Source organism: Pyrus communis, chromosome 12, assembly GCF_041283825.1.
Source record: "Pyrus communis isolate YQ-2024b chromosome 12, ASM4128382v1, whole genome shotgun sequence".
Lineage (NCBI taxonomy): Eukaryota > Viridiplantae > Streptophyta > Magnoliopsida > Rosales > Rosaceae > Pyrus > Pyrus communis.
In genome coordinates this window covers 10,521,947-10,546,094 of record NC_142576.1, presented here as the reverse complement: position 1 = coordinate 10,546,094, position 24,148 = coordinate 10,521,947, and the positions used below count along the sequence as shown (strand labels likewise).

At 36.4% G+C, this 24,148-nt stretch overlaps 1 protein-coding gene across 2 annotated transcripts; it reads left to right on the top strand.

Annotated features, from left to right (window-relative positions):
• Window positions 1-14,174: 14,174 nt before the first annotated feature.
• On the top strand, window positions 14,175-18,126 carry LOC137745009 (auxin response factor 18). Of its 2 annotated transcripts, none has more exons than XM_068484855.2 (4): window positions 14,175-14,906; window positions 15,031-16,220; window positions 16,740-17,653; window positions 17,776-18,126. In XM_068484855.2, exons 2-4 carry the CDS (start codon window positions 15,102-15,104, stop codon window positions 17,843-17,845), a joined length of 2,103 nt encoding a protein of 700 aa, XP_068340956.2. In that variant the 5' UTR covers window positions 14,175-14,906; window positions 15,031-15,101; the 3' UTR covers window positions 17,846-18,126. The 2 variants fall into 2 exon arrangements, with proteins under 2 accessions (XP_068340956.2, XP_068340955.2); XM_068484854.2 differs by having other exon boundaries at window positions 17,770-18,126.
• Window positions 18,127-24,148: the final 6,022 nt, after the last annotated feature.

Here is a 24,148-nt window from a genome sequence, read left to right as displayed (position 1 = left end):
GAAGGTGACTTCTTAATGAACACACAAGAGCATAGTTCGTTGTTCTCATATCCCTGACTAGTCAAATACTCATTAAGACGGTTATACCACATTCTTCTGGATTGCTTCAAATCGTAAAGTGAACGCCTCAGCCGAATTGAGAGCGTGTTCCAAGGTTTGGAAATATTTGATCTAGTCAATGTAAGTCCTTCAGGAACTTTCATATAAATTTTTTGTATCAAGATCCCTATAGAGATACACAGTTACTATGTCCATCAGCTGCATACTCAGTTTTTTGTAAACTACCAAACTGATAAGGTAGTGAAAAGTAATCACATCTATAATGGGTGAATAAGTTTATTCATAGTCAATCCCGGGGCATTGTGAGAAGCTTTGCACAACAAGACAAGCTTTGTAACGCACAGTTTCATTCTTCTCATTACTCTTCACAATGGAAACCCACTTGTAGCCAACGGGCTTCACATGTGAAGGAGTATGAACTACAGGCCCAAACACCTTACGTTTCGAAATCGAATCAAGTTTGACTTAGATTGCTTGTTTCCAATTTGACCAATCAGTTCTACGTCCACATTCATCAATGAAACAGGGTTTAATGTCATCGCTCAACATGATCTCAGTAGCTCCTGCATATGCTAATGCATCATCGACGTTCATCTCATTTCTACACCAAACATCATCCAAACTAGCGGAATGGATCGATATCTCACGATTCTCGAGAGATAGATTCATCTCTTCAAGGACACTTTCGTAATCTAAAATTTCCTCATGAGTTGGATAGAATGAGTAGGCGATGGTCGGATTCACGGTAGGTTCTTTAGGGGCCTATGTCGTAGGTTTCCTCTTTCGGGGGTGTGAATCCTTTGAATCAAATGGTATGCCATGTTTTTGTGTAAAGGCAGATGATTGGCTAGCCGCTAATGTATGTGGATCGGCCAAAGTGGTATCCCGGGCCTCCAGGAGAGAAGTCCGTTGTACATTTGGTTCATCCATTTTTGTAGGCACATTTGCAACTGGAATATGTGATCTTGTCACTCACGCTAGATCAGTGAAAGCATCTAGCATACTCTAAGCTACGCTTTGAAGATCTAATATGTGCTGCATTTCAATCTCAGACTGAGCAGTGCGAGAATCTAAAGAGACAAAATGGGAGTCGTCCATGATAATTCGCGTCATTCTTCAGAAACGTTGACATTCTTATCTCCCCCTAACGACGGAAAAACTGTCTCATAGAAGTGAAAATCTGTGAAACGAGTTGTAAACATATCGCCTGTCAAAGGTTCTAAGTAACGAATGATCGAAAGAGAATCATATCCGACATAGATTCCCAGCCTTCGTTGAGGTCCTATTTTTGTACGTAAGAGCGGCAAAATAGGTACATAGGCCACACAGCTAAAAACATGCAGATACAATATGTTGGGTTCGTATCTGGTAACCAACTGAAGGGTGCTATATGGTTGGGTCGCAACAGGCCTCATGTGGACTAACATGGTTGCGTGTAATATTGCATGGCCCTAAGCAGCGATCGGGAACTTGGTACGTATGACCAACGATCGAGCAATCATTTGTAATCGCTTAATGAATGCCTCTACCAGGACGTTCTGGTGTGAACATAAGATACTAGATGTTTAACTTCAACCCCAACTGACATGCAATAGTCATAAAAAAATTTAGATGTGAATTCTACAGTATTATCCAATCGAATAGATTTGATTGAATAATCAGGATGGTAAGCCTTGAGCTTGATAACTTGAGCCAACGGTTTTGAGAATGCAGCGTTCCTTGTGGACAACAAGCACACATGTGACCAACGTGTGGAAGTGTCAACCAAAACCATAAAATATTTAAATGGTCCGCATGGAGGGTGAATCAGTCCACAAATGTCCCCCTGAATCCTCTGTAGAAAAATTGGAGGATTCGAACGAATCTTGTCATAAGAAGGCTTAATTATAAGCTTTGCCATGGAGCAAGTTTGACATGTGATTCCTTGAAGAACCTAAATATCAGGTTAGTGGATGCCCATGTGATGATTTGAGGATACGGCGTATCACTGTTCGTCCATGGTGTCTTATACGATCATGCCAAAGTATAATTTCGTGCGTGGTCCCAGAGGTAGGGCTGGCCACATAATGGTTTTCTGTATGGGCTAAGGCATATGGTCGTAGTATACAGACCACTAGGGATACACTTCATCTTCTCTAGAATACTCTTCTAGCGATATTCATAGAAAATTATGCACAAAAATTCAACTTCAATTTCTACATAGATTTCAGCGTGGTAATTATTATGTCTACTATCCTTGAAACTCAACAACGCTTTTTCGGAACATGAAAAATAGAGTGCATCATCAATGGTCAAAATTTTACAATTGGACAACATTATACGTACCTTATCATATCCTTCGATCAGGTTGGATGGGTCTGAGAGAGTTGACAGATGTGCATTCTTAGGTATGAAGTTAGTGATATAGATGTGTTCACGTCAAACGGTGTGCTTGGTTGCACTATCTGCCAGACAACTAACTTTCCCAATAGTTATACCTAGGAATAAAAATTAATTTGAATCGATCACATGCATAAAAGTTCTAGAAACAAATATCCATTCAAAATAATTTAAGTATTCAAGGTAATTAATTAAAAACTTAATATCCAAAAAACAAATCACCAACAAATAATTCAAACATAAAGGAAAAGTGTTCAAAATTAAACCAAAAACACAAATGAGGGGGTTCAGCCACTAGTTGGAATTCGGCCCCATTGTCTAAAATTCAACTAGAAAATAGTTTATGTCTAAGATTCTAATCTTCCATAGGGGTGGTATCCTCCTGAAAGTCAAAAACCACCATCTTTGTACTCTCCGATTCATCCACCTGCACAAAGTTTGATTCAAACTTCTTACGACAAGAATGATATTCAGCTACAACCTTCTGGAGAGCTCGGCAAACACGAGACCAATGGTCCTTTGGACCACAGTGATAACACATGTCTGCATCCATGGTTTCAGGTGCTTTACCCTTATTTTTGAAGTTTGGGGCCTTGGAAGCGAGATTAGGGCACTTCTGGGCTTGGTTTCCTCCCTTAGATGGGCCTTAGCTTTGTTGACCTTGACGGGGTGGCTTCTGGCTGCCCATACCATGCCTATTTTGGTGTTTTGGGCATTTGTTTGTGCTATAATATGCTTTAGGCACAACAGTCGCCCCAATAGGTCGAGCTTAGTAATTTTTCATTAACAGTTGATTCTACTTTTCAACGAGAAGTAAAACAAAGATTAAATTGAAAAAGTTAGTGAACTTTTGAGCCTTATATTGTTGATGCAGGACAATATTAGTATCAGAAAATGTCGAATAGGTCTTCTTCAGGAGATCTTCTTCGGTCAAGGTCTCGTTACAGAACTTAAAAAGTGATTGGATTTGACAAACTTCAAAATTATATTCATTCACAGACTTAAAGTCTTGGAAGCGTAAATGTTGCCAGTCATGTCTTGCTTCAGGCAAGAAGAAGTCATTTTGGTAATCAAAGCGATCAGCCAAAGCGACCCAGAATGCTCGTGGATCCTTCTTAGTAAGGTACTCGGTTTGCAGGGCGTCATGAATATGCATTCGGATGAAGATCATGTCAGTGGCTTTCTCATCTTCGCTAATAGGGTTGTCCATCTCATCTTCAATTACGGGACACAAATTCTTTGCAATGAGATGAAGTTTCACATCTTAGACCCGCTTGAGGTAGTTACTTCCAGAGACCTCTAAAGCGGTGAAGTCGAGTTTGTTCAAATTCAACATGTTCCTGTCACACAATAAATGGATAAATGTGGTTAGTGTAATGGAGAAAAATCAATACATTCACATAGAAGTAGAACATTCAGGTTCTAATAGACATGTATTGGTTTAAATTTACATGAAAAAGCTTCAAATTTTCATGGGTGATGTTTTTAAGGAAAACTTTAGGTTTTCAAACAAGGCATGTTTCTAGAAACTTCAGGTTTCGAAATAATTATAAACCTCAAGTTTATATGTTCCTGCAGACAAATGCAAATATATATACAGAAATATGCAACAATAAAATATGCAAATAGAACTTCAGGTTTATAATTATAATTGAATTAATTATTTGGACTTCAGGCCATATTTAAAGTGTGGGTGAAAAAATTATAAAATCCATAGGGCCTAAAAAATAGGCATTTAAACTCGGGGCCCAAAATAATAGGCTAAAGCCCACGAGTAGGCTTAGTAAATTGAGAACCGTGAGGTCTAAGCCCAAAAACTAGGATAGGGTTAGGCACGAGTTGATCAGTCCCCAAAATAAATTTGGGTAGCATGCTTAAGGCTGAAAAACGGGCTGCAAGAAGGCCAGGGCCAAAGCATAGGCCCAGATAGGGCGCTAATCAGGTGTGGTGGGGAGCACGGATACCCTAGCGAGGCTAGGATCCAGTGTGTCGCAGCACATGAAAACCATAATAATCGTGTGGGCTGGGATCCAGTGCAGCACAGACACATATACACCAATAGAGGATGTGATTATGTGTGACGCGGTGCATGGAAGAGACGGCAGGAGCCTGGTATGGCTCAACTGGTTCTCGGGCCGAGTTATCATCAAAGCCCAAAGGGCTGATGATGTGGATCAAGGCAATGGGCACAAGCAGGGATTCGAGTGAATCCTACGAAAACCTCATGAAATTCTTCTGGAATTTCGAAGATCGTTGGTGAAAACGATGAGTTTTGTCCAAATCACAAGGCTGCCGGTTGTGTTTTCGTCGGAAAAATCGACGGGATAAACCTTGGCTTCAAGCCGAAGGTTTCAGATGAGGACAATGGTGCCTAAAATGCACTGTTTGGTTCTAGGCTTGCTGCCTTGTAATCCGTGGCTAGGTCGGGCTAGCCAAGCCGACACAGGCTACTAGCTTGGTACTGGCGGCTTACACACAAGGCCGGTCCAGAGATTTTTTAGGCCCGGGGTAACGCTAAAAAATGTACCCTCACTTCATATAAAAAAAATATTTATTTTTACATGTAAGACATCGATAAAATTATATTTAGAAAAGCACTTCAAACTCAGTAATTTAGAAACACAAAAAAGCTAATTTACTTTGTATCGAGAGAAGGAAACCAAAAAACTTCGGGCTTACAAGTAGATAGATTATGAGTTTTGTCTTCCATCTGAAGTTTTAAAGTGTTTTTGTATAAATCGTGAGGTGTTTTTTCTTATTTATTAACCTCATCAATATAAGACTAAAAAAATAATGATATTTGCAAGTCTTTAAGGATATGTATAAGTAATGAATGGGCACCAAATTAAACCTTTTGATGACACATCATATGATTTGCAAATTTGGTATAAAAATTTAGTCTATGCATTACCCTTTGTTGAAGATTAGACTTGAATTGGAACAAATGTTTAAAAATAACAACCCACAAAGTTACTAACTAGTAATTAAAAATAAATTAACAACCAAACAAAAATTCATAAAAATTGAAAAAACAAAATAAACATGCACATAGCATTTCGAACTTAGGACTTCTTGTTAATTTTAAATACAAAAACAATTGCTTCTAATTAAACTTCTAATCATTTAGCCAAATTTTATAAGGGGTGTGATATCCACACACCCTAGTTTACTTCTCACACACCTTTTTAATTTTCGGCCGTCGGATCGGATGAATGGAAGAAGATCAACGGACAGAAATTATCAATGTGTGTGTGAGAAGTAAACCCAAGACCTCCTCATTAATTTCAAACAACAAAATCACCGATTCTAGTTAAATTTCTTTGTTATTAAACCAAATTTTATAAATTTATACTCTTATAAAAACATATATAAATATGCCACATTAATAATTTTGGTGCCCCTAATTTTTTTTGGCCTCAGACGGTCGCCCTACTCGTACTGGGCCTGGGCCGGCCCTACTTGCACGGCTGCATGGCATGGAGCCGGCGATGTTATGGTTTTACGAAACTCCCTTTTTCAGATTAATTCAACATATAATTTAATGCATGAGCAGATATATGATGCAATTCATGGCAATATTAATTCACATAATTCAACAATTATGGATATAATGCATACACAATTTATGTAGAATCTAAAATTTGAAAAACGTAAAGTTGGGTCATGCTTTATGGTGAATGTTCATTCTATCAAGGTTGCAAAAATATTTATGGTGAATGTTCATGCTATCAAGGTTGCAAAAATATCGAGATAAAAACCGTTGTTTTGAAAGAACCTGATATCATGATGATATTGATGAACTGGTTTGATGTATAAAACTTCCACGTCATATTCCTAAGCGCAGCAGTAATAGCGTGTTGATAACGTGTTGTGGCCTATTTAACTAACAGGAAGAGGGGCTGGCGGCATAGAGAGAGATGTGTTTGTAGGGTTGTGTAAAGGATGTGTTATTCTCCCTTTGCAGTGCCTCTATTTATAGTAATAAGAGAGAGAAGAAATCATTCTCCTCCAAGGAATACAAGTCCTAATAGGAAAGAATAACTAGAATAAAATTTAATCTAGAATTTACAAAATCACACTTAAATAAGAAATTTATAACATAATCTTCATTATTCGTACAAAATAAAATTTTGGACACTAAAACAAATTTCAAAATTTGAAATCTTAACGAATAAATTGTGTCTTATATTGTAAATAGAAAATGTTTATGCGCTATTTTTTTTTATCTCATTGATGACACCCTTCTTCTTTTTTCAGTGATTGGATTGAACAATTTAAAAGAAAATCAAAAGACAAAATTAAGATGGTACGTAGAAAATAAAATAATGTGCATAAATCATTCCCTTAGAGTACTTAAAATTTATCTATTTATTAGTTTGTTATTTTACCAAAAAAATTTGTCTTAGTTGTTCATATCTAAAGTTAGTTGTGTTGACCCTAGAAATTATAAAACTCACATGGCACGCAGGCCGAGTTACTGTTGAGCTAACTACGTCGTTCTTGTTGATACAAGCGTGCCAATTCGTGATCAAGCTCAGTTCGATGAGTATAAAAGATGTGGTGGGGTCACGACAAAATGCATTGTTGACTTTTGTAGCGAACAAATGCGGCTAGGAAGGAACACTCTCGGCCTAAGAGCATTTCCAATGGGAGTCCCTATTTAGGGACTCCTACCACCACATTTGAGTACTCATTTAAGGACTTAAAGGGAATCTTTGTGTCCCTAAAGGAACATTGCCTCCAATAGGAGAGTCCTTATAGTAAAATCCCTAAATTTGAGGTTTTTGTAATTTTATGCCATAATTGGATTAGATGCACATTTTTTGTTTATGTTAACATTACATTCTCGTAAAATATTTTTGTTAACATTTTAACAAAAAAAAAAAAAAAAAATCAAATTTTGACACAAATATTTTTTTTTTTCCACAAAAACGTAACTAGAATGAGTGAATTTAGTACGAGTGAACTGAGTGTAGGGGGTGAAGTTGTCATAAGTTTTGGTTAGATAATTTGGCATTTATAGGAATGATGAGAGAACAAAATGAAAAAGTAACCCAAATTGAAAATATTAATATTTCAACGGAGGCATTATGAAAAGAGAAAACAAAAGAATTTGAAAACCAACATGAGAGAGTAACCTAAATTGAAACGGTTATTTAATTGGAATCGTTGATCTTTCAATGGTAAAAATATTTCAAAAGCAAGAATCAATATAGACCCTCCATTTTAAATGGTTGAAAACAAAAGAAAAGAAAACTAGGCCATGTGACAGGGATCCACGCTTGCTTTTCCACTTAAATTGTCATATTGGGTTCACCATTTCAGTCCCTATATGTGCATACATACACCAAGTATCTGGCCAGTCCTTATACTTTAGGGTCTCACTTTCCGATCCGTTGAAGATTCATTTTGTCCCTGTATTTGTTTTATACTCATTTTATACGGTGGTTGTCCCTATATGAGGACTCCACTAGAGATGCTCTAAGGACCTAAAACCTGAATACAAGGTTATACCTTCGGCTATGAAATTCAATCTTCTGCATCGGGTCTTGCTACTTCAATTGTATTTGTGTAAATAAAGGTCCATTGAATTGGGATCAAGTTGTTGGGACATACATATTCAAAGGAGATGAGTGTCTTTACTGTGAATGCCGTTTGGCCGTCAGAATGCCAAACTCTAAAGTGCACCTAGGAGTAACCAATCATAGAACACCTTACTTCACTGGAAAGCTAATGAAGTGACCTCGTTCGACGAAAGAATAGAAGACTCATCGCCTACTGAGACTTGAATAGATAATCAACCAAGCTCGAAATAATGTTGTTAGTCCAAGCTAAAGATACTTCTCGATCGACTAGTTGTGTTAATCCAAACTTAATATGTCGCCAATTGCCAATACAGTGCTGTTAGTCCAGACTGAAGGTTTATTTAAGAAAGGGTTAGGGTAGTTAGTATTTTTCTTAAGGTATGAGAAGGTTTTGCGTAGAGTGTAAAAATGTGTGTTTAGTTGAAGCTCCTCCCTATGTTGCAAAACCACTTCTATTTATCGAGATGAATTTCGTGACAGCCAAGTCGGCCGAAGTATAGTCCAACTAGGACTATGACTCCTCGACACCCACCTGGATATCCTTGATGCTATCTCATCAAACCCCTCGTCTACCGAAACTCTATCTCCATCTTGTCTTGACCACTTTAACTTGAACCAAGACTCTAAATCTAGTACCTTTATGTACCCAATTCATTCATTCTTCGATCAGCCATAGGTTTTGGTTCTTAGAATGATTCGAATCTTAACAAAAATTCATCCTTAGCAATTTTACTTCATTCAGGACTAGACCGTGCCACGCCTTAGTAATCCCAATTCCTTTATTACTCGGTAGAATCGTCCATTCCTACGTAGAAAGAGCCACATGGCCTAAAAACCACCATTGGCTGAGAGTCACAACCTTCCACTTTTATTTATTTCCTTCCCAAATTTCAAACCCCAAACTTCATTTTGCATACTGATAATGATATTGCGTCACCAACTATGCACATTATTCTCCCAAAAAAAACGTGCACATTATTTTTTTAAACAAAGTTTAGACCAAAAAAAAAAAAAAAAAAAAGTAGTGAATGCCCGACAATTGTTTAACCTAACTACATACATACGTGCTGAGATGGATTTAGGATTATTTTCTCCAAAATATTAAGTAGTTCCTATCAATTCCTAAATTTATCTTTTTTTTTTTTGTTTTTTGTTTTTAATATTCTGGTGTTCAAAGACTACATGACAACCCTCTTAAATGTCGCATAATTTGTTGGAGTTATATTGGGGTTGTGTTGTGGGACTATAATAGTCCCTATAGGATGGTACATGTAACAATTATGAGACAATTCAATGGAACCACCTCTAAAGAAGAAAAAGGAAAATCCTATCTAGCTATGACTAGTGAACAATTATAAATCCTGCACATTATTTGTTCTTTGCAGACAAAGGGAATTGTTATTAGCATTCCAAAAATCATATTCTACACATCAAACTTTCTATATTAGTAAAGAAAAATACGCTTGTGAGAAGTGTAGAATGAGATTTTTGGAGTGCCAATAACACTTTCCGCAGACAAATTGTGATTTGATATGTGTGCATCTCCTTAGACTTTGGTAAGTCCTCTTATACTAATGTGTTAACTTATATATAATTTATAAACAAGAAAGAACAACTTTTGAGTTGAAAACTTGCAATGAGTTGAGCAGCGTTCTTAAGATAAAAAAAAACACAACCTATTTGTATTTTTCAGTGATTGTGTTATGATGGTGTGTTAGATAGGTATGGGTTTGAACGGTTCTGTTCTTTTAGACCCCATGGTTCAAGAAAATTGTGGTTACTCACCATTCGATCTTAATTCAATGGTAGGTGATCATTTAACATTCTTTTTGTTATATTTCTCCTCCATTGTTGAATTAAAAATGAACGGTGAGTGACATAATATTTTGGGCCATAGATTCTAGGAGAACGAAACTCTGAATTTGAATGCCCTTTGTTGGTCGTGAAACTATTAAGCCATAAATGATGTTATTCGTACTATCTAAACATACCATAGTTTCATACCACCTTATGTCAATTTAAAAAATATCCCTCCAAGCAATCTTTGGATTTCATAGATCACATCAAATACAAATATGAAAAAGATTGGACACAATCTTTGGCTCTTCTCTTCTACTTCCGGGGCTTTTCCAAGGGAAGGTTGGACACATGTATATCGATCATTTTCTTTTACCTCCGTTCCTCTGACTTGAAGAAAATCTGTATCGAAAGCCATGTATTGCGAACCTTCTGGCTTCGACCTTCATCTGAATTATACGTTTTGATCCCCAAAACTAAACTAGGTGGAGGGATGGGGGATAGAGAACGGTGAAGGTGAAAGGAGTAAATTTGTTGCCTTTAAGCAGAAAATTAAAAACTGAAATTACGCCTAGACTGTACAATTAAGATGCCACATAAATTGGTACGGTAAATATGGTATTACCGTCAAGAAATTGAGGGACAAAAAAAACGGAAAGGGATCCTCTCCGGATCCTTTCCTCCTAATTCACCAAGTCTAGGGATCCGGATCGTTGAAATTTGATCCAACGGCTAAAGTTATTATAACTTTTAATGTGAGCTCTTATTTGTAGTCATTGGATCAAATTTCAACAGTCCGGATCTCCAAACTTGATGGATTAGGAAGAAGAGATCCGGAGATGATCACTTTCCAAAAAAACCCATCTAAAATGGACATGTGAAATATAATACATGGTGTTAGCTAGCTAGGTAGGGTTACAACTCTATTGATGCAAAATATTAAATATGTGGGGGGAAGTGGAGCTGTGAGGGTCTGGTTTTGTAATTTTGGTGCCCCCAACCACTTTCTTTCTGCAATTATCTAATCGGCTATGAGTTGGTAGGTCCCCAATAGAGGAGCTCATGTCTTTGGTTAGGACGTCTCCATCTTTTGGGGTTTGTAACATTGTCCATTGGTCCATCACAACTTTGTGATCATGGCCCTAGTTTACAACACAATGACTACCAAAACGAAAGTTAAGTAAAAAGAAATGCAAACATTATGTAATGGGATTATACGTCTTGTCACGATCAGGTCGGCTTGGAGGTGATAAATCGAAGGGACTTCTCCCACTCGACATATGATCACTCAAAGGTAACAAGACTAGGTCTTCCTAACTAGTAATTGATGGCTCATAGTTTCATATAAACCATATCATGTCATATATGGTTTAGCTAAACCATAGTTTCATACAAATGATATGATTTTTCACAAACACACTTTACAATAGACGGTTAACTCACCCGCAATGAAAGATGGTTCAATAACCTAGTGAATAAATCAAAAGAAAACCAAGAGATATAAACATGGTTCAATAACCTAGTGAATAGGATGTTTGATTTCTACCAATGTCTTCCGAGTTCGAAGCTCTTCCATTTCCTAAGCTATTGTAATAGTTTTGAACCCTCCGTCCTTCCATTAATATAATATAATTATAGGTTTTTGATATTTATCTCAGTCCAACTAATTTTAAATATGTAGAATCTTCTATTTTTAGCAACGCTCACAGTTAGTAAGAAACGAAACGGATATTATGCATGAAAATACGTACACGTATTATTAGATAACTTTACTAAATAAATACTACGAAAATTTGGCCATAATCAAATTTTTAATATTTATATATTTTTAATAATAGGTTAAATTACATGTAGAATACATGAATTTCATATGTATACTGAAAGTTGTGTAAAAATACATCTGGGAAACATGTATAATGTGAAGTACGTACGTACGTACATGTATAATACACTCCTGATTTTGAAAATGTTTAATTTTACAAATCATTGAAACGTGTACAACTAAAGAAAGTGTTTTAAAAAAATACATATGTACATGTACATGTACACATATTATATACGAACCTACTAACTAAGCTATTACCTATAAGAGAAAAGTCATTTTTCCTAATTCAACTCATGTTAATGGCATCTTTGAAGTTTAACAAATTTCAATTAAATGTATTCTTTGGAAGCCTTAGTTTTGTTGTTATATAGCAAAATGTCCCCCACTCATTTTAACATTTTTTGTTTCATCCTTGCTAATGACAAATATGTATCGCGGACTTCGAATTTGTGTGAGTCAAATTTATGGCCTCATCTAACTATTTATAATAAGTCAAAAGTTTTTTTGGTGGCTGATGTATTCAATTGAATATAAATGTTAAATCATTTTTATTTCCAATTGATTTGTTAAATATTTATTTTATTAATATATTACGCCCAATTGTTACATTAACTATTAAAAAATAATTTAAAATTTATTTTAGTTTTCATCCTATAAATTAAAATAAATATATTTCACTCCATCTTTGTTTGTTATAAAAAAAAGACAGTTAAAAAGTAAAGAGTCAAATGACTCGGTTGTCACATCATAATGACATTTCTATTGAAAAATACCTTGATATCCTTTGGTCCTATTTGGTGTACATAACAGTTCATTTGAAGATGGTCTAATCAACCAAGTAAAGATAAAAAATCTAATCATAAACTGTCACATTATGTAATTTACAAAATATATTCTATTTTTCATTACCCTATAACTTGTCCCCAATGTCAATATTGTTGTATCAAGTCATTTTTTATTTTATTTTTTTTGTTGGGATTCAGCAAGGTCATTGTTATTAATTAACAAATAAATAAGTAGCTATTGTCATTTGACTAAATGAATGTTGTTATTGCTACATTTAACCATGGTTAGGTGTTAACGACTGCCTTGCCTTGATTTGAGCGCGCACCTGAAAAGCGAACACTTAACCCACGCTCGCGAGACTTTGGATTCGAATTTCTCGCGGGACACGGAAATCCATGCTTTTCTAATCCAAAAACTTATAATAAAAAAAAAATGAAAGCCTGTTTGATTGCTGAGAGCAGAATTAAAAAAATAATAAACTATTGGTACGAATAGAAAAAGAGGAAATTACAGAAGGTGTGGCTTCCTTAAAGATCTTTGTTGTTTTGCTGGCTTCTCAAGATACACACTGTTTCTTCAGATCCGAAGAAAAAGGTAAGACACAAAAAATCCTAATTAAAAATTTGATATTGTCTAAATGTTAAAACTTTCTAATTGAAAATTATATCGTCCCATGCTTAAGTAAAACTGTCATTTAGTATTATGATTCGTTGGTATTCCTCTTTCACTTAAAAGTGATAAGTTTTATGTTTGAATTTCATAGATAACGAATTCGATATCAAATTAGATTGTCCATTGTGTGACTTAGCTGAACTCTCTGTCCCCTTAATGTAAAAATATATCAATTTACTAAAAAAAGTGAAAGTAAGCATTTTTCTTTTTGTGGTGGTCTATGCCCAACTATCTAAGAAATTTTGAGTTGTAAAAAAAACACATGTCAATCTCAATTACGTATTTAGACTGAAAACAGTTTAATCAATTTCATGACATGAGATAAAAAAAAATAAATTGACTTCACGTATGAGAAGTTATTGTAATATAATGTGACGTGGTGTGCTAATACAACACCTAAAGCACGCCACATACACACACGCATATCATTACGGATTTCATATCGAGTTTGTATATAAATATAATATGCTATCGATATAACGTTTCAAAATTATGCAATAGATGAAACATGTACTATTTAGAAACACGTTAACCTTGATGTCCTAGTGTCAAATTTCAAGTGCAAGATTGCTGACTGAATATACGATTTATGAGTAAAAGTCACCAAATAAGTCCAATATACCATGTCAACATATGTTATGTTTTAGTTGAACATTATATGCGAGCTATACAATGTGATGATGATACAATGCATAAAACACATCATGTATAAACTCTTGTTGATCCTAATGTCCAAACCAAGCATGTTGATACAACTATGGAATGCGTAATGTATATAGTTTTGTTTACGTTGATATCTAACCATCAAATTCTAAACGGTGAATTCCGAACCATAAATACGTGTATATGTTAACGAGTAAATTTGACACACCACGTCAGCATGAGAGCCAAACTGTCGGAATAGGCTAGGTAAATTTAAAAGGGAAAGCATATTTTCATGGAATTTACCAATGGTGGTAAATGCTTCTAACAAGAACAGTGACACAGACTCCACTGCTTGATATTTGCAGTAACAATTGAAAGTGGAAACTTTTTTGTTTATATATTTTCATTTATTTATTTTATGTTTTGGTGTTTTTATTTGCTGAGTGAAGCTCTTGGACGATTGCTTCCTAAACGTTTCTCTCCTCTCTCTCCTCTCTCTCTCTCTTTCTGTCTATGGCTTTTTATCTTCTTCTGTGTTGGCCAAACAGTCGTTGGTGATTGAAATCTTTCAAGCCAACAAGACGACGAAGATTCTGAGAGGTTTTCGGCGCCGACGATTCTCCTTCCTCTTTTCCGTCGGAGATTTTTTCTGCTCTGAACTTCCCGGCGGCTCAGAAGTGGCTCCGAGCTCTCGGTTTTCGCCGGACTTGGAAAGTAAAGGCTCGACCCCCGCCGCAGATCCTGAATTTTTCTCCGACTGCTGAGCTTCTGAGGGCTCGGCGGATTCGAATTTCCAGAAGAGCAGAGTGTTTCTTCAGTTTTTGAGTCTGAGTGTTTTTTTTTGTTTGAAAAAAATTGGTGGGTTTGGACTGGTTCAGAAAGGAGAGAGATTAGGGTTTTGAGATTGCGAATTCAGTGTTGAATTGGAGCTGCTTGGGATTTGGGTTTTGTAGGTGGGTTTAATGGCGTGCCAGGGCAATTGAACCCCCTTTGAATTTACTGAATTAAGAAAAATAAAAGAAATGGATTTGAACTTTGAAGTCCAGGTTTTCTTGTTGGGAAAATTTGATTTTGTGAATGTTTTCTAGAGCAAACGTGGCAAGAAAGAAGCTTTCTTTTTCGGCTTTTCGGTTTCGAATTCATGCCTTGTTTGTAAGGTAAGAAATTTATGAAATGCACTTCATTTATGAGATTGATTGTTTCTGTTTTGTTGTTGTTTGTACGGTTTGATTGAATTCTGTGAGTTGTATGCCTAATTTGGGTGGTTACTGTGGTTTGCAGCATTTACTGAGAGCAGGAAGAGAAGGGTTTTATTTTTGCAAATTTTGCTTATTTTAGTTGAAGAAATTGATATGATTACGTTTATGGATTCAAAGGAGAAACTGAAGGAGGGGGATAGGTGCTTAGATCCTCAGCTATGGCATGCCTGCGCCGGCGGCATGGTTCAAATGCCTCCGGTGAATGCCAAGGTCTTCTACTTCCCTCAGGGCCATGCTGAGCATGCCTGTGGACCTGTTGATTTCAGGAACTGCCCAAGAGTTCCTCCTCATATACTTTGCCGGGTCGCGGCCATTAAGTTCATGGCTGATCCTGAGACTGATGAGGTTTATGCAAAAATTAGGTTGGTTCCTTTGAATGGGGCCGAGGCAGGTTATGAGGATGATGGAATTGGAGGGCTTAATGGGACTGAAACACCGGATAAACCAGCCTCCTTTGCAAAGACGTTGACACAATCCGATGCAAACAATGGGGGTGGGTTCTCTGTTCCGAGATATTGTGCAGAAACCATCTTTCCGCGATTGGATTACTCTGCCGATCCCCCTGTTCAGACAATCCTTGCTAAGGATGTCCATGGGGAAACATGGAAGTTTAGGCACATTTACAGAGGGACCCCTAGGCGGCATCTATTGACCACAGGGTGGAGTACCTTTGTGAACCACAAGAAGCTTGTTTCTGGGGACTCAATTGTGTTTTTGAGGGCAGAGAATGGTGATCTCTGTGTCGGAATTCGTCGCGCAAAGAGGGGAATTGGAGGTGGATCAGAGTCATCTTCAGGGTGGAATCCAACGGGTGGGAATTGTACTGTGCCATATGGTGGATTCTCGGCGTTTTTGAGGGAGGATGAGAACAAACTAATGAAAAATGGCCATGGTAATGGCTCTAATTCGAATGGAAGTCTAATGGGTAAGGGGAAAGTCGGGCCTGAATCGGTTTTTGAAGCTGCAACACTAGCTGCAAACGGACAGCCCTTTGAGGTTGTTTACTACCCTCGAGCAAGTACCCCAGAATTCTGTGTGAAGTCTTCGTTGGTGAAAGCAGCATTGCAGATCCGGTGGTGTCCTGGAATGAGATTCAAGATGGCCTTTGAAACTGAGGATTCTTCCCGGATAAGTTGGTTCATGGGAACTATATCCTCTGTTCAGGTTGCTGAGCCTTTGCGCTGGCCCGAGTCACCGTGGAGGCTTCTCCAGGTACTACTCTCTTTCTCTCATGTACTCTGTAATTATGGTTCTCCGATATCGGTTAGTAATTTTTATTTTACTTTTCAAGTGAGGGCGGTATTTTTCGTTGACAATTTTCCAATCAGAATTAAGAAAATCAATCTGCATACCATAATCCATTTGTTATTTGATCCATTTGCCTTTCTTTTAACTCCTTTCAGTTCACTTCCCCTTATTTTCCTCTAGTTTTATCTGCTTTTCTACGAGCTTATCAGTTTTTAGGCTGCTGTTTATACTTCCGTAGCGATTTCTTTGGGGTTCCAGCTTCAATTTTCATTTTCCTATTCCATACCAAATTAGCTAATTTTGATGTGTGCTCTTTTCTGACCAATTACGTCTGGGAAGAGTCATGGTTTTTGGCAACAAAACATTTGGGAAGTCCACTTCCATCGTATGGTTGGTACCGTTGAGGTTTTTTTAACACGAACACGGTAGGAGTGTTTTGCTCTGCTTTAATTCCCTTTGGTTTTCTGATCTCTTATGTTTCAGGTTACCTGGGATGAACCCGATTTACTTCAAAATGTGAAACGCGTTAGCCCATGGTTGGTAGAATTGGTATCCAACATGCCCGCGATCCATCTGACACCCTTCTCACCCCCAAGAAAGAAGATGAGGCTACCACAACACCCAGATTTCCCTTTCGAAGGCCAACTTCCAATGCCGACGTTTTCCGGCAACCTCCTTGGACCCAGCAGCCCCTTTGGTTGTCTGCCCGACAAAACTCCTGCTGGCATGCAGGGAGCCAGGCATGCTCATTATGGTCTATCCTTATCAGATATGCACCTCAATAAACTGCACACAGGTCTATTTCCGGCTGGTTTCCCGCCACTTGATCATGCTGCTGCACCCACTAAATTCTCCAATAACACTATGATTCAGAAGCCTACCATGAGCGAGAATCTTTCTTGCTTATTGACTATGTCACATTCTACCCAGACGTCAAAGAAACCTGATGATGTAAAGCCAACGCAGCTCATACTCTTTGGTCGGCCAATACTTACCGAGCAGCAGATCTCTCTGAGCAGCTCTGGCGATACAGTCTCACCAGTTCTTACTGGAAATAGTTCGTCAGATGGGAATGCAGATAAAATGGCAAATCATTCTGACAATTCTGGATCTGCACTTCAACAAAGCATACAAGAGCGCTCATCTTGTGAGGGTTTCCATTGGTATAAGGATAATCGACATGAAACCGAACCAAATCTGGAAACTGGTCACTGTAAAGTCTTCATGGAATCAGAAGATGTAGGTCGTACTCTTGACCTTTCACTTCTTGGGTCCTATGATGAATTGTACAGAAAACTGGCGGATATGTTTGGCATAGACAATTCTGAGACACTGAACCATGTGCTCTATCGAGATGGTACTGGTGCAGTTAAACACGTTGGAGATGAACCTTTCAGGTACGGATCAATTCCCATTGAATCGTGTAATGGCTCCAAAGGACGGAGGTTTTTGTCCTTTTAATTATCAAATGAATCGTTTGTAAGGTAATATATTGATCAAATTATTGTTGAAGTTGCAGTGATTTCATGAAAACGGCAAGGAGATTGACGATTCTAATGGATTTAGGCAGCAACAATGTAGGAATGTAAAGAAAGAAGTAAGCCTCGATTCAATTGTACAGCTCCCCATGCTGACCTTTTACCCTTCCTGAAGTTGTCGGAGAAGCTACGCCGATTCAATTTTTGAGCCTCCAATCCAAGTCCTCCCGGTTTCTTAACGTATCTTCGTTATGTCGGTTGTCTTTTGTTCATGGAGGTTTCTTCCTTTCTTTTTGCATCCAAATCCTATTTGTACGATTTGGTATATGTACATCGGATTCTCTTATTGTCCTAGTACTCAAATGTCATTACCAATTAGACAGTTTCTACAATACACTGTGTACTATATACACCGACGTTTGAACAAGTAACTCGAGATTACGCTGATGTTTGAACGGCTAAGTTGAGATTGTCAAAAGATGCGTACATTACATATTTTTGCCAAGGGAAGTGTTATTAACGTTCCAAAAATCTCATTCTACGCTCATCACAAATGTATTTTTCTTTCTTAATATAAAATATTTGGAGTGTAGAATAAAATTTTTGAAGTACTAAAAAAAATCCCTTTCACCAAGAAAAGGACCCCAAACTTTTCTTTCAAAAAGTATATTTTGAAAGAGAGAAAAATGGGTTTAATTAGTTTCGTGCATGACTAAGAAAAGGAGTTGGTTAAGGGTCTAATCTCCATTTCTCATGTGAGTTTTGACCTAACCCTTCTCATAATCCTCTCATGGTTTGTTAATTGGAATCAATGTTTCACACGACAATAGACTTTCAGGGATTATAACCAAAGAAGAAAAAGCTTCATCGACTATAACACAACCACGTCGATTCTAAGACAATCTTAACTTAACTAATTAAAGCATTGAACTAAATTAATTGTTTAATTAGTTGTCCCAATCTTTGACGCCACAAAGTGAGGGATTACATACTTCTAGTAATTATTATAATTATTATTTAATCCACCAACCAATTAGGTGAGTAATTAATGAATTTTATAATTATGGGGATTGTAAAACAAAAAATAGTCAAAGAGAAAGTCAATAGGTAATGCGTGGGGATAAACAAAAGGAGCGGTAAAGGAGCTGGAAAGCAGAAGGAACACAAACGGACAAAAAACCGACACATTCTGTCTGGTTAACCTTATGTGCCGCACGTGAGAACTCGGTGGTGGCCCACACGGCGTCAGTTAAATAATAAACTCACGTGTGGCACGACGTCAGCTCCGAAAGAGATGCATTTGCTTGTGTCGCGCCGTTCCGTTGACTGCGCTGTTTTCCTTTGTTTTCACAAGCCACGCCACAAGTTTTATTTTTACTTTTGACATTTTCGAGGCTCTTTGCAAAGATTATTTCGAGGTCGGATTAGTGACACTATATGACAGATATTGTTAATTAGTGAGCACCAAATAACATACAGAAATTTTATTAAGAATTTCTGGCAATATGCATGTGAATTTGTTAAAATATTGATAAATTTATGATGTTATCGTTGTACTTGAAATCTTTTGATTGATTTAAGATATCACTTAAATGAAAAATCTGCGATCGCCCAATACACAGACTTGTCAAGTCAGACTCACGGCAATTATTTTCGTAAATGTTTGATATAGTTTTTTCAATTTGGCAAAGATGTAAATTAGAAGAGTTAGTTTTATATATGATATTTAGAGAGGCAATCATGAAACTGAGTCGTTTTCGTGTGCATTAATAGGAGGGACCAAACACAGTTAATTCTAGATATGTAAGTCAATGGTAGACACCAAACCCAAAATAAAACCTCTGTCTTCTGATAGTTGTTGAAAGTGTCGAATTTGGGATCTATCCACTATTTTCACCTCATCCCATACCATCTGACTTTGAATTATCTTGAGTTTTTGGAATCGAAATTGCTCACAAAATATCCCACTTTTTACAAATTGGGCACTTTAACTTGCTAAAGTCAACACAAAAGGAGATATTATTGGCGACCTGAAAAAATTAATAAATCGCTCACAATAGATAATGGTTTCGAGTAAAAGTTATTACTTGACATGAAAATATTTTATTTTTATTATAAAAAAAAAAAAAAACAGGTATATACATATACATATATATATATATATATATATATATATTGTACTCATGATAGAGTGAATAATAAAAATATGCATATATATATATATAATATAATGGGATAAGATCAAGGGATAAAGATTTTGACAAATACTTTTATACTCCATTTAAGCCCTTAGATCAAACCCATTTTAACGGTTAGAATTGCATTGGTCTATTAACTATTTTGAAATAAGAAAGGAAATTATACAAATATACCCCTGCAATAATGATAACTATTATGATAAAATTTGGATTTCTCTCTCTTCTCATGTCTTCAAATTCGAAAATAAAAAGGGTTTATTCCTACCTAGTCCTTCTGATGGTGTGGAGAAGAAGGAAGAAATAGGAAGAGAGTCCAAATGACATGGGATTCAACTTGTATGATTCATGGAGTTCTTGTAGTCACATATCTTATTTTCTTTTCTAATCTTTAGATATTTGAGGATAAATAAAAGATCAAATTTTAGATTACAAACACAAACAATTTTTTATTTTAAAACACGTTTTGGAGTTGGGGTGAAATGGAGGAATTACAGGCACCACCACCATGAACCCAAACAACACCAAAATGCTCCAAATTAAACTAATGACCATCGCCTGTATTTAGATCAACAATGCTCATACTTTGTTTTTTTTCGAAGGAAGCCGCCGCTTGCAAACTAGTTGGTCGAAGTAATTTCTATATACTTTGCTGCTAAATGTCTAAGATTTAATGGCGTTAAATCTTTTAAGATATACAGAGGAGAGAGAAACACTAATAATAAATTTTCACAATTAATGAAATTAATTTCCTTTCATATCACAAATTGAATTAGTAAATAAACCAGTACAATCTTAACCATTAAAATAGCTTTAATCTAAAGGTTCAAAAGAAGTGTAAAAATATTTGTAAAAAAATTTGTCCCTTGATTCTATCCCATATATACTTGTCATATAAAAAAGTAAGTGCTTATAATATATATATATATATATATATATATATATATATATAATAAGTGTAATAAGTTGATAGCTCAAAGGTAAATGGCAAAAGTTAATAGCTAATTGCAAGTGATAAATTGTTATAATGATTAGGCTTTTCTTCATGAACTCATTGCCGTTCAAAAGTTCTTTTCTCTTGCACATATGAATTAGAGTGATGTTTTTCCCACCCTAATGTCTTATTTCCTCACCCACTTTTTAATCAAGTTTTCTTAATTGTTAAAGACCTATAAGCGCCTTAAAAGATTTATAATAATAATAGGTTGAATGTAAAAAAGTTACGGAATTCCTAGACTTACATTGGATTGTGAAAAGAATGGACAACATGTAAGCCGAATTCCTTAAAATGACATAAAGTATGAAGATAGAAAAAATTCCGGAATGAAAAAGTGTGGATGCCCTCTCGGGCCTCTCCAATTAAAGGGTAAGAAGTTAGCAACTGATGATGATTGGATATTGTTGGTAGTTATTGGAGGGCATATTCACACAGTAGTTGACACACCTTAACCCTGAATGTCCACTAGGACTCTGAATCGAGCTGTGCTGGCCAACACCTAGAAGGTGACAAAGCCATAAAGTGTAGTGATGTGGAAAATGTGAATAAACTTAAACTTAAAAGTGCCTAAATATAAGAGTGCGCTGGTGAGCGGGAATGAACCCATTTCACACGTGACGTCAGAGTATAAGTGAAGTATAGTAGAATGGATTGCGAATTATACCATCGAAGGCAATCGTCTACACGAAGATTTGCCAAGAATCCTGGTCGATAAGAAAGCTCAGCTACTAAAACCTGGAGGGGCAAAAAATAAGGGTAAGTGGGCCTGAAAATAAAGTTTTATAAAAACCTTTCTAAAAACATTGTAACCCCTCACCGTAAAACAAGTAGAGTTTCCAAAATATACTTACTACGTATAGTAAAAGTAATCGTATTGAAATTAACATTGAAAATAGAAAGTTTTCCACCTACGCAGTCGTAGCATCACATACTCTGAAGATGAGTGTGTGGTATCTTTGGGTTAAGCCCAAACAATAAATAGGTAAATAAAAAAAATAATAATGTGGACGGCGTACTTGTCTACTTGCTTAACGAACCCAACGAATAAGTTATTGATATTACGGTCTGTAGCCCGCAATATCGACAACTCACTATTGTCTCAATAAGCACCAACAAATTCTCGAGGGTGCAATATTAACATCTTGCCCCTCATTGGGAAATACGTATAAATCATCCAATTAGCGCCTCAATCGCGCTCACGTAGTACCCTCTTGGACAACATCGTCAAAATTATGAAATTTTCTATATCACAAACTCAATCATTCAAATACATGTTCGTAATGCTCTTCTGTCAATCATATAGCTTTTGCCCCAGGGCGGCCTAATTTCTGTAATGGGCTGGAATATTCTGAGAACATTCTTTGGAATATTCCTTAAGTTAACTTTTTCAGAAATTTCTCGGAAAACCCTCCTAGGCTAATTTCGACATCTCGAGTCCATTTTTTGACATCCATTTAGTGAAATTTTAAAGTTTTAATGTAGTTGACCGAAGGGTTGATCGTTGACTTTTCGTTGATTTTTTACGAAATTTGCCCGAAACCCTCCTTAGCGTATTTCGATACGCTGATTCTAAATTCGCCGTCCGTTTCTCCAAATTCAAACCTTTTGATAAATTTTTACTAATGGGTTCCAATATTATGCTCAGGTACGATTACTATTGGAGACTTCGGCTAGCCTAGTTCAAACAGCTGCGACCTCGCAAGTAATTGTGAGTGGATCTTTTCTTTTTATATAGTATATACATATTTGTTAGTTTCCATTTATATATTGAAAGAGAATTTACTACATATGCCTAACTTAGACTAATGCTTATAAGAATTAGCGAAATAATGGAAAATTACGAAGTGATCATAAATCCTACGGGATGCACAAATACGCTTATGTTTATCGATGCCATGATTATACCTATAGCTATGAATGATATTATGTTGACTAGAATTATTGTATCGTTATGGCATGCTTATATTTATGTAGTCTGCTATTCATTGCTGCACCCCGGTGTTAGTGCTCGCCCAAGGCCAAAGCCAGTCTTTCACGTGTATGTTTACCTCTACACCGCACGCTCACCTTGAATCCAAGTAGGTGCCAGTTTTGTTGTACAAGTTGCATTAGGCAACTCCGACTCGTAGGTGACCGTGAATAGCGCCAGTCTTCAAGTGATTGTAGCACTTGAGCGTATATATGATTACACCCAGTCCTGTCGTACATGTTGCATTAGGCAACTCTGACTTGTGTGCTAGCATAGATTGATGAGCATCAGTTCAGTCATACCGGTTACATTAGGTGACTCAGACTTGTGTGCTAGTAAAGATTGATTGAACACCTGATTTTACTTATAAAACTGTTGAGATATTGTGATGTGGCATACTTCTGAATTTACTGTTGATTTGCATTTGATTTCATACCTATATGTAGTATGATTTTCTAGAAACTATACATGTTTTACGGCGAGGGGTTATAATGTTTTCAAAAGGTTTTTATAAAACTTTATTTTCAGGGCCACTCACCCTTATTTTTCGCCCCCCCCAGGTTTTAGTGCTGAGTTTTTCGTGTCGGCAAGGATAATTGGCAAATCTCGATATAGGTGGCTACCTTTGATGGTATAATTCTTATCCTACCTTACTGTACTTTACTTATGCTCTGACATCATGTGTGAAATGGGTTCATTCTTGCTCACAAGCGCACTCTTATATTTAGGCACTTTTAGGTTTAAATTTATTCACATTTTCCACATCACTACACTTTATGGTTTCGTCACCCTTCGAGTGTCGGCCAACACAACTCGATTTGGAGTTCAAGTGGACATTTCGGATCGGGGTATGTCAGTAGTGAAGCATTTGTAGGGTTATTCATTTCTTGGTAGATTATCGTCAGAGGAGACTTCGTTATTGGAAAAATAGCATTTTAGTTTTTTAGGAATAATAGTGGATGAGAAAGTATGTTATTTAAAAAAATAACAGTGGGTGAAAGAATAGCAATTCAAAATTTAACTTTTATGGAGAGTGAAATTAAATATAGATGAAAAAATAAGACACTAAGATAGGTCCAACAACTCTCATAAATTAAAATAGTAATTTGCATATTGTATGATTTGTATTATAAGAAAATGAATTAGGATACTCTCCGGATCCTTTTTGTGAGGATCATAGAGATCTTTTAATCACATATGTTCATCGTATATCGTACGGTTAGAAATCATTGTAAATTTTTTATTTAAAATTG